Genomic DNA, 12,112 nt, shown 5'->3' with positions numbered 1-12,112 from the left:
TCACGCTTGGAAGTTTTTGAAGTTTTTCATGTATTTGAAAGATTATGCTTCATTACAGCATTGTAAATGAGTAATGAAAGTTGTTTCTGGTCTTTTCGATATTGTCAACGTTGTGTTGTTTTGGTTTCTTATGAATCTCTTCTATTCTTTTGTTGAAATTGCAATCGTATTTTGTTTGTGTGAAATTCGATTATTGTGTATCGAAAATTGATTGTGAATATGTATCTATGAGCAGAATAATAATTATCGGAATGTAGGAATTGAGAATTAATCTGAAATTCCTCTTGCCATTTTCCACTTTACAGTAAGTCCCGACATCACGATTCCTGATACAAAGCCACCTGGTAAGAGATTTGAAAAATATTGACTTTGGTTTTGTTACCTAATGTAAAATAAGCTAGGGCTCGTGTAGAAATGTAATTACAATTACTTAAGTAAATGAGACCTAATTAAAGGAAAGAATTTCGGAATGTATTTGTTAGTGGCCGTTCATTTGTGCGATTAATGTTGATAGGTGTATAGGTGTTGATGTTCAATGAACAGCTATATTGAATTATTATGTATGTGCCAGTGTTAATTGATGGCTGCCTCCTTATTCTTTAGGTCGTTGCAATGCTGCTGAATCGGACATTGTGTTCGTTCTGGATTCTTCAACTAGCGTTACTGATGCGAACTTCAAGAAAATATTAGCTTTTATGAAAGACTTTGTATCGGATGCTAGTATTGACTCGGGTAACGTGCGAGTGGGGGCAGTGATTTATAGCACTGATGTAGAGGTTGAGTTTCATTTGAATCGCTACAGTTCAAAACGTGATATCCTCGATGCTATTGACAACATTGCCTATGTGTATGGAAGCACAAATACATATGGAGGTCTGCACACAGCCGGAACACAGATGTTCACAGCAGTAAATGGTGACAGAGCCGGTGTTCCTAATATCATTTTCCTCATAACTGATGGCGTTTCCAACGTCAATGCTTTGCAAACGATACCAGAAGCGGAAGCTATTCGCGCAGAAAACATCCATATTTACGCTATAGGTATAGGGCTTGCAGAAACTACAGAACTTGACAAAATTGCATCAACTCCAGCAAGCGCTAACAGTTTCATTGTGGAAGATTTTAATGAGCTTCAAGGCTTAAAGCACAAGATATTTGAATCTTACTGTCCCGGTACGTATTTCTCAAGGAATATTACACCTGTCATCGTCATCGTCGCACTTGTCGTTGTTTCCTTTGAATGGAGTGAACATCTTGAGATTGTAGCCTTTTCTGTTGTAAATGTTTGCTGTTTTGCATCTCCTCTGTTTTCTTGGTGATCTGTTTACACAGCTGTGCAAGCTGCAATTCTTGTTTACCTGGTTGATATTTTTGTATTTCCTTTATTCTGTGTTTGAATTTCTTTAGTGTTTTAATATGAATGTTCTTTGTGTCTTGTGAATTGCATTTGATGTCTGCTGTGTGCAGTGAAATGGAATAGGAGTTGTTTTGGTTTTATTCATTGAATCTTAGAGAGCAACAATTGACGTTAAAGGATATGTTGCCATTACTGTAATGTCCCGTGTGCATGTATGAATCAATGAATTAATGTAAGAGACAATTGCCTAGTTATGAAGTATTGCTGTTTGTTGTTTACATGGGCACAATATGTAAAGTTTTGAAAAGGCCGACAAACAAAATGTGAAAATGCATGTTGAGCATGGGAAGTTAATTCACGAGAAACAGGATGAGAAACAAAATACATATGAATAAGTGCTGCTTTATTGAGCAATCTGAAATATGCTCCACTTGATAAATTTGAAATGATAAGTATGTAAGTGAAAGCTATTGAATTTTCAGCATTGTGCTGTGTTTTAGCAGACATATCACGCTTGGAAGTTTTTGAAGTTTTTCATGTATTTGAAAGATTATGCTTCATTACAGCATTGTAAATGAGTAATGAAAGTTGTTTCTGGTCTTTTCGATATTGTCAACGTTGTGTTGTTTTGGTTTCTTATGAATCTCTTCTATTCTTTTGTTGAAATTGCAATGGTATTTAGTTTCTGTGAAATTCGATTATTGTGTATCGAAAATTGATTGTGAATATGTATCTATGAGCAGAATAATAATTATCGGAATGTAGGAATTGAGAATTAATCTGAAATTCCTGTTGCCATTTTCCACTTTACAGTAAGTCCCGACATCACGATTCCTGATACAAAGCCACCTGGTAAGAGATTTGAAAAATATTGACTTTGGTTTTGTTACCTAATGTAAAATAAGCTAGGGCTCGTGTAGAAATGTAATTACAATTACTTAAGTAAATGAGACCTAATTAAAGGAAAGAATTTCGGAATGTATTTGTTAGTGGCCGTTCATTTGTGCGATTAATGTTGATAGGTGTATAGGTGTTGATGTTCAATGAACAGCTATATTGAATTATTATGTATGTGCCAGTGTTAATTGATGGCTGCCTCCTTATTCTTTAGGTCGTTGCAATGCTGCTGAATCGGACATTGTGTTCGTTCTGGATTCTTCAACTAGCGTTACTGATGCGAACTTCAAGAAAATATTAGCTTTTATGAAAGACTTTGTATCGGATGCTAGTATTGACTCGGGTAACGTGCGAGTGGGGGCAGTGATTTATAGCACTGATGTAGAGGTTGAGTTTCATTTGAATCGCTACAGTTCAAAGCGTGATATCCTCGATGCTATTGACAACATTGCCTATGTGTATGGAAGCACAAATACATATGGAGGTCTGCACACAGCCAGAACACAGATGTTCACAGCAGTAAATGGTGACAGAGCCGGTGTTCCTAATATCATTTTCCTCATAACTGATGGCGTTTCCAACGTCAATGCTTTGCAAACAATACCAGAAGCGGAAGCTATTCGCGCAGAAAACATCCATATTTACGCTATAGGTATAGGGCTTGCAGAAACTACAGAACTTGACAAAATTGCATCAACTCCAGCAAGCGCTAACAGTTTCACTGTGGAAGATTTTAATGAGCTTCAAGGCTTAAAGCACAAGATATTTGAATCTTACTGTCCCGGTACGTATTTCTCAAGGAATATTACACCTGTCATCGTCATCGTCGCAGTTGTCGTTGTTTCCTTTGAATGGAGTGAACATCTTGAGATTGTAGCGTTTTCTGTTGTAAATGTTTGCTGTTTTACATCTCCTCTGTTTTCTTAGTGATCTGTTTACACAGCTGTGCAAGCTGCAATTCTTGTTTACCTGGTTGATATTTTTGTATTTCCTTTATTCTGTGTTTGAATTTCTTTAGTGTTTTAATATGAATGTTCTTTGTGTCTTGTGAATTGCATTTGATGTCTGCTGTGTGCAGTGAAATGGAATAGGAGTTGTTTTGGTTTTATTCATTGAATCTTAGAGAGCAACAATTGACGTTAAAGGATATGTTGCCATTACTGTAATGTCCCGTGTGCATGTATGAATCAATGAATTAATGTAAGAGACAATTGCCTAGTTATGAAGTATTGCTGTTTGTTGTTTACATGGGCACAATATGTAAATTTTGAAAAGGCCGACAAACAAAATGTGAAAATGCATGTTGAGCATGGGAAGTTAATTCACGAGAAACAGGATGAGAAACAAAATACATATGAATAAGTGCTGCTTTATTGAGCAATCTGAAATATGCTCCACTTGATAAATTTGAAATGATAAGTATGTAAGTGAAAGCTATTGAATTTTCAGCATTGTGCTGTGTTTTAACAGACATATTACGCTGGGAAGTTTTTGAAGTTTTTCATGTATTTGAAAGATTATGCTTCATTACAACATTGTAAATGAGTAATGAAAGTTGTTTCTGGTCTTTTCGATATTGTCAACGTTGTGTTGTTTTGGTTTCTTATGAATCTCTTCTATTCTTTTGTTGAAATTGCAATGGTATTTTGTTTGTGTGAAATTCGATTATCGTGTATTGAAAATTGATTGAGAATATGTATCTATGAGCAGAATAATAATTATCGGAATGTAGGGATTGAGAATTAATCTGAAATTCCTCTTGCCATTTTCCACTTTACAGTAAGTCCCAACATCACGATTCCTGATACAAAGCCACCTGGTAAGAGATTTGAAAAATATTGACTCTGGTTTTGTTACCTAATGTAAAATAAGCTAGGGCTCGTGTAGAAATGTAATTACAATTACTTAAGTAAATGAGACCTAATTAAAGGAAAGAATTTCGGAATGTATTTGTTAGTGGCCGTTCATTTGTGCGATTAATGTTGATAGGTGTATAGGTGTTGATGTTCAATGAACAGCTATATTGAATTATTATGTATGTGCCAGTGTTAATTGATGGCTGCCTCCTTATTCTTTAGGTCGTTGCAATGCTGCTGAATCGGACATTGTGTTCGTTCTGGATTCTTCAACTAGCGTTACTGATGCGAACTTCAAGAAAATATTAGCTTTTATGAAAGACTTTGTATCGGATGCTAGTATTGACTCGGGTAACGTGCGAGTGGGGGCAGTGATTTATAGCACTGATGTAGAGGTTGAGTTTCATTTGAATCGCTACAGTTCAAAGCGTGATATCCTCGATGCTATTGACAACATTGCCTATGTGTATGGAAGCACAAATACATATGGAGGTCTGCACACAGCCAGAACACAGATGTTCACAGCAGTAAATGGTGACAGAGCCGGTGTTCCTAATATCATTTTCCTCATAACTGATGGCGTTTCCAACCTCAATGCTTTGCAAACGATACCAGAAGCGGAAGCTATTCGTGCAGAAAACATCCATATTTACGCTATAGGTATAGGCCTTGCAGAAACTACAGAACTTGACAAAATTGCATCAACTCCAGCAAGCGCTAACAGTTTCACTGTGGAAGATTTTAATGAGCTTCAAGGCTTAAAGCACAAGATATTTGAATCTTACTGTCCCGGTACGTATTTCTCAAGGAATATTACACCTGTCATCGTCCTCATCGCAGTTGTCGTCGTTTCCTTTGAATGGAGTGAACATCTTGAGATTGTAGCGTTTTCTGTTGTAATTGTTTGCTGTTCTGCATCTCCTCTGTTTTCTTAGTGATCTGTTTACACAGCTGTGCAAGCTGCAATTCTTCTTTACCTGGTTGATATTTTTGTATTTCCTTTATTCTGTGTTTGAATTTCTTTAGTGTTTTAATATGAATGTTCTTTGTGTCTTGTGAATTGCATTTGATGTCTGCTGTGTGCAGTGAAATGGAATAGGAGTTGTTTTGGTTTTATTCATTGAATCTTAGAGAGCAACAATTGACGTTAAAGGATATGTCGCCATTACTGTAATGTCCCGTGTGCATGTATGAATCAATGAATTAATGTAAGAGACAATTGCCTAGTTATGAAGTATTGCTGTTTGTAGTTTACATGGGCACAATATGTAAAGTTTTGAAAAGGCCGACAAACAAAATGTGAAAATGCATGTTGAGCATGGGAAGTTAATTCACGAGAAACAGGATGAGAAACAAAATACATATGAATAAGTGCTGCTTTATTGAGCAATCTGAAATATGCTCCACTTGATAAATTTGAAATGATAAGTATGTAAGTGAAAGCTATTGAATTTTCAGCATTGTGCTGTGTTTTAACAGACATATCACGCTTGGAAGTTTTTGAAGTTCCTCATGTATTTGAAAGATTATGCTTCATTACAACATTGTAAATGAGTAATGAAAGTTGTTTCTGGTCTTTTCGATATTGTCAACGTTGTGTTGTTTTGGTTTCTTATGAATCTCTTCTATTCTTTTGTTGAAATTGCAATGGTATTTTGTTTGTGTGAAATTCGATTATTGTGTATTGAAAATTGATTGAGAATATGTATCTATGAGCAGAATAATAATTATCGGAATGTAGGGATTGAGAATTAATCTGAAATTCCTCTTGCCATTTTCCACTTTACAGTAAGTCCCAACATCACGATTCCTGATACAAAGCCACCTGGTAAGAGATTTGATAAATATTGACTTTGGTTTTGTTACCTAATGTAAAATAAGCTAGGGCTCGTGTAGAAATGTAATTACAATTACTTAAGTAAATGAGACCTAATTAAAGGAAAGAATTTCGGAATGTATTTGTTAGTGGCCGTTCATTTGTGCGATTAATGTTGATAGGTGTATAGGTGTTGATGTTCAATGAACAGCTATATTGAATTATTATGTATGTGTCAGTGTTAATTGATGGCTGCCTCCTTATTCTTTAGGTCGTTGCAATGCTGCTGAATCGGACATTGTGTTCATTCTGGATTCTTCAACTAGCGTTACTGATGCGAACTTCAAGAAAATATTAGCTTTTATGAAAGACTTTGTATCGGATGCTAGTATTGACTCGGGTAACGTGCGAGTGGGGGCAGTGATTTATAGCACTGATGTAGAGGTTGAGTTTCATTTGAATCGCTACAGTTCAAAGCTTGATATCGTCGATGCTATTGACAACATTGCCTATGTGTATGGAAGCACAAATACATATGGAGGTCTGCACACAGCCAGAACACAGATGTTCACAGCAGTAAATGGTGACAGAGCCGGTGTTCCTAATATCATTTTCCTCATAACTGATGGCGTTTCCAACCTCAATGCTTTGCAAACGATACCAGAAGCGGAAGCTATTCGTGCAGAAAACATCCATATTTACGCTATAGGTATAGGCCTTGCAGAAACTACAGAACTCGACAAAATTGCATCAACTCCAGCAAGCGCTAACAGTTTCACTGTGGAAGATTTTAATGAGCTTCAAGGCTTAAAGCACAAGATATTTGAATCTTACTGTCCCGGTACGTATTTCTCAAGGAATATTACACCTGTCATCGTCCTCGTCGAAGTTGTCGTTGTTTCCTTTGAATGGAGTGAACATCTTGAGATTGTAGCGTTTTCCGTTGTAAATGTTTGCTGTTTTGCATCTCCTCTGTATCCTTAGTGATCTGTTTGCACAGCTGTGCAAGCTGCAATTCTTGTTTACCTGGTTGATATTTTTGTATTTCCTTTATTCTGTGTTTGAATTTCTTTAGTGTTTTAATATGAATGTTCTTTGTGTCTTATGAATTGCATTTGATGTCTGCTGTGTGCAGTGAAATGGAATAGGAGTTGTTTTGGTTTTATTCATTGAATCTTAGAGAGCAACAATTGACGTTAAAGGATATGTTGCCATTACTGTAATGTCCCGTGTGCATGTATGAACCAATGAATTAATGTAAGAGACAATTGCCTAGTTATGAAGTATTGCTGTTTGTCGTTTACATGGGCACAATATGTAAAGTTTTGAAAAGGCCGACAAACAAAATGTGAAAATGCATGTTGAGGATGGGATGTTAATTCACGAGAAACAGGATGAGAAAAAATATACTCACGAATAAATTCTAATTTATGGAGGTATCTGGAAATATGCTGCACTTGAGGGACTCAAATTGATAAGTATGTAGCTGAAATTTATTGAATTAGATGAAATTTGATCTGTTTTAATCCATACTACTCTTTACACTTGGATATTCGAGGTTTGAAAAATTATGTTTTATTATGACATCATAAATGGTTAGTAAAATTTTTTTGTAATGTTAACGATTTTGTCTTGGTTATGATGTTTTGATTTGGTATAAATGCTTTCTGGATCATATTTGTTAGTTTCTGGAACGTTTTAAAAACCAAAAGGTGTTATCAGTGTTACATGTTTGCTGTCTTGTTTCTTATTATTCCCGCATTTTTTTGTCCACTCTCTGCTGTATGCTGTGAAAATGAATTGCAGCAGTGTGTCCTTGTGATGTTGTTCATTGAATATCTGAGTGAAAGAATTGACTTTAACAAGAAATGACCCTGTTACTTGAGAAAATACAGTGTGTCCTGATGTGTATAATGTTACATTTGTGTTTTGTTGGCTCCAAATAGAACTAGAAACAATTGCATTGTTATGAAATATTGTTGTGGCGACACTCTCAGTAAAGTTTGGAAAATGATATAAAATCTTGAGTAAACTTTTGTGTATTGTCGGACGTTTATTCACAAAATGCATAGTAAGAAAGTGAAATACTTATGAATAAATGCTGCTGAAATAAGCTATCTGTAAATACTTTCCACCTGATAAACTTTAAGTGATAAGTATGTAAGTTAAAGTGATTGAATTTTAATAATTGTGTTGTGTTTTAACAAATATTACATTTTGTTTGGATATTTGAATGTTTCCATGTATTGGAAAATTTGTGCTTCATCACAACATCATAATATAATATAGGTAATGATATTTCTGTGTTGTGTTTGTGATTTTGTCATGGGTGTGTGTTGTTGATTTTCAATGATTCTCTTCTAGATTGTGCATGGTATTTTTATAGAAGTGTTTTATATTGCTTGGTAGTTTCTTAAAATAGCAATGCTGTTTCAAATGATTAGGTAAATTTTGATTATGTATGGATAGAAGTTTCATTTCCCCTAATGTCTGAGGTCAAGGTGAATCCTTGCTACTACTGGAGTTGATAATTATGTTTTATTTTCTTGTTGCCATTTTCCACCTTACAGCGGAGCCTGAAATGACGACTCCACATCAAAATACATCTGGTAAGAAATTTCATATTATTCTTATTCTCTATCTTTTCGCTCTTGTGAAAGTCTTTCCATCAGATTGTCATGACTGAGGTAATGCTTGATTAATCATAATTACCAATAGCTCTTGGTCCATGGGTCAATGTTTTATACCTTCATGTATCTAAGGAAGCATTGATACATATTGATTTTTGCTCACAACCAGGACGCAAATATTTACTACAGAAAATGGTGAATTATTGTTGCTTACATTTTATGTCACTTTATTACATTCTTTATGTCACTGTATTATACAGGATACCAAAACCTGAGGCAATTGCTGCTGGAAACATACTTATTGGTCATGAAAATGTTACTTTATATCTCTTTCCTATTCTGTGGTTGCGATGTGCTGTGTAATTTAAATTGATATATTTTGTTTCATAATTTTCATGTCTCTGCTGATGTGAACCATTTGTCATGAATGGTAGTATATCAAGAATTGAAGTTGATAAAGCCATATACTCCCAAAATGTTTTAACATTGTTAAATGGAATGAAAAATCAGATTTTCAAGTAGATTGCTTTACATGTCATGTATTGTGGATATCGATTATACATAAACTTGGGCACACACACACACACCTATCTACATACACCATATTAGTATACATGCTATTTTGTGTGTACATATAATAGATATGTGTGAAAGTACATGGCCTAGTGGTTAGGCTATTGCACTCACTATCACTAGATTGTGAGTTCAGTTCCCTGATGGAGTGGTGTATTGTGTTTTTTAAGCTAAACACTTCATTTCACGTTGCTCTAGTTCCCCTTTCGATCAGGACTGAATGTTGACCTGCTCGCCTAGGTTGCAGGTTAGTGTCATTTGAAAGTTAAAAAACTGCAAAAGCGCATTGTGACCAGCAATGTCTAACAGCATCTGATAACCTGGTCAGTCAGGTTGGTCACTTGTGATATATGTGTATACACACACTCATGTTCATATATCTGTTTACATCTTCATATATGTGTTTGTGTGTGTATATGTATGTGTGTGTGTTAGTGTTTGTATTCATAATTGGTTTCATTCTGTTTCCATCTACCAAATCCACTCATGAGCCTTTGCTTTGCACAGTGCTATAGTTTAAGAAACACACAGAAGTTGTTGCATAGTGGGTCTTTATCCACACGTTATTTGGAAGTCAGATTTACCATGTAGTCATCCTCACACACATACATATATGCATTTATAATTTAAGAACTGCATAGCTCATCTAGTATCACAGACCCATTTGTTCAGGCTTTGGATGGGCACCTTTCTTTTTCCAGCCAACATAGTAAAATTTTTATGAGATGTACTGTATAATTGACTTACACAACAAGACCAAATTTTACAGAATATGTATCAAGATTTAGCTGTTTGAAATATTATATATCTCTGACATCCAGATTCTGCATACATGCACCATCCTCTCATTTCAAATCCAGGTGGTATCCATAGAAATATCTTTAGCGATAAGGATATAGCTAGTCATACTTAATTAGTTAGTTTCTTGTGGTTGCTCACTGATAAAGATATTGAATATGAAATTGTCTGTTCATTTATATGTACTGCATAATCTTACAAGTGTGATGTGAGATGATGGAGATTATAGATGCCTGAGGTTTTTGGATTAAATGTTGATCGAGTCTTGTTAACCAACTTGGTGAACTGATAATTAGATATCTGTACTTGCATCAAATGGCTTGCATACGCTGAGCAACTAACCCATCATGATAGGTGTATGTCGGTGTAATTAGAATACCATCTGATGTGTAGGATCCAGTACTTTAACATTTACTTCAAATATTCTTTTGTAAACCCTGCTTTGATTTCCAATTATGGATAATGTTTTGAATCTAGATACCTCTACTCTCCCGTATAAATTTGTAGGTAAATTGGGCCTTCCTATTTCTGTAGTTTTACACTAAACCTGATGACCACTTTGATTCTCAATTCCACATCCTCGTAGTTCCCAGTTTTATCCTTATTTTCATTACATTTGGCATGCTGCTTCTATATGATTGACAGCACTAAATCTTATATGAGTTCTACAGACATATCAGCTAATACACCTGTATTTTAATCCAAACTGTTGAAACCTTACACGTTGTGCATATGCATATATTTCATTTTCTTTTCATTTGCTATATGTATGTTGACTTGGCTGTAATTTGTTAACAGCACTGTGTATGTAGATGGATGATGTTTTTGTGCTTGTATATGTGTGTATATATGTTGTATGTGTACCTGCACTTCATGGTTACACATTTTATGCCAATTTGTTTGCATTTATAAAAAGGATAATATGTATATCCATGTATGTTATATATGTGTGTGTATGTGTGTATGAATATTGTGTGTGCATGGGTGAATACATGTACATATGATATCATTAAATGACTGTGTGCAAAAGTGGCTAGACTGGTATTTTTATGTACCTGTTTATATGTATTTTATATGTGGACATATGCGTGTGTATATATACATATAAGTTTTTCACATATTTATACATATATGTGCGTGTGTATGTGTCAAGTACATGTGAATTTGGCAGCCTGAACCTTTAGAAAGTACTCATGCCCAACCTTCAGTTTCTCAGAGGCTGCTACCTCTCTATGTCTATCATCAGATGGGTGACACTCTCTCTCTTTCTTCCAACAAATTATATCTACTAGGCCTTTGTACACTATCATTTGCTGTAAACATTTCTTTTTCCCATTTTTATTGGGGAGGCTAGGCCTGTGATTAAAATAGTTGGTCATTGGCTTGGTACAAATGATTACTGATCATATATCTTAGCTTATATTTCAATTTTGACTATGTGATTGATTGTAATTTACCTTCTTAGTGAGTGTCTATGCACTGTACCTTTTGATTGGATAGTTTGAGAACCCTAACTACTGATGACCAGAGAGTTTGAGAATCTGAACTGCTAAAATGTATCTAATGAAACCCATCCTACAGTATTTTGCCATTTCTCTCTATTCTTTTTTTTTTTTGCAATTTATATATATATATTTATATATATATATATGTATATATATATTTATATATATATATATGTATATATATATTTATATATATATATGTATATATATATATGTATATATATATTTATGTATATATATATTTATATATATATATATTTATATATATATATTTATATATATATATTTATATATATATATTTATATATATATATTTATATATATATATTTATATATATATATTTATATATATATATGTATGTATATATATATGTATGTATATATATATGTATGTATATATATATATATGTATGTATATATATGTATGTATATATATATATGTATATGTATATATATATATGTATATATATATATGTATATATATATATGTATATATATATATGTATATGTATATATGTATATGTATATATGTACATGTATATATGTATATGTATATATGTATATGTATATATATATATATATGTATATATATATATATATATGTATATGTATATATATATATAAAACACAAACCCCTTCAGATAAAACACAAACCCCTTCAGGTAGATGGCCCTGCTCAG

The 12,112-nt window shown here is 33.9% G+C and overlaps 1 protein-coding gene across 1 annotated transcript in view; it reads left to right on the top strand.

Moving 5' to 3' along the window:
* Window positions 1-8,919, top strand: part of LOC149129031 (uncharacterized) — a gene marked incomplete at its 5' end in the record, with an annotated part of 51,451 nt that extends 42,532 nt beyond the window's left edge. The window contains 9 exon segments of the mRNA XM_089346819.1: window positions 306-344; window positions 604-1,173; window positions 2,171-2,209; window positions 2,469-3,038; window positions 4,035-4,073; window positions 4,333-4,902; window positions 5,900-5,938; window positions 6,198-6,900; window positions 8,817-8,919. Of these exon segments, the coding sequence (XP_089202945.1) occupies window positions 306-344; window positions 604-1,173; window positions 2,171-2,209; window positions 2,469-3,038; window positions 4,035-4,073; window positions 4,333-4,902; window positions 5,900-5,938; window positions 6,198-6,900; window positions 8,817-8,919 (2,672 nt within the window).
* Window positions 8,920-12,112: the final 3,193 nt, after the last annotated feature.

This window comes from Octopus bimaculoides, unplaced genomic scaffold (genome assembly GCF_046866305.1).
Source record: "Octopus bimaculoides isolate indiv1 unplaced genomic scaffold, ASM4686630v1 contig181, whole genome shotgun sequence".
In the NCBI taxonomy this organism is placed as follows: Eukaryota; Metazoa; Mollusca; class Cephalopoda; order Octopoda; family Octopodidae; genus Octopus; species Octopus bimaculoides.
Note: the sequence above shows the minus strand (reverse complement) of the source record. Positions and strands in the feature narration are given on the sequence as shown.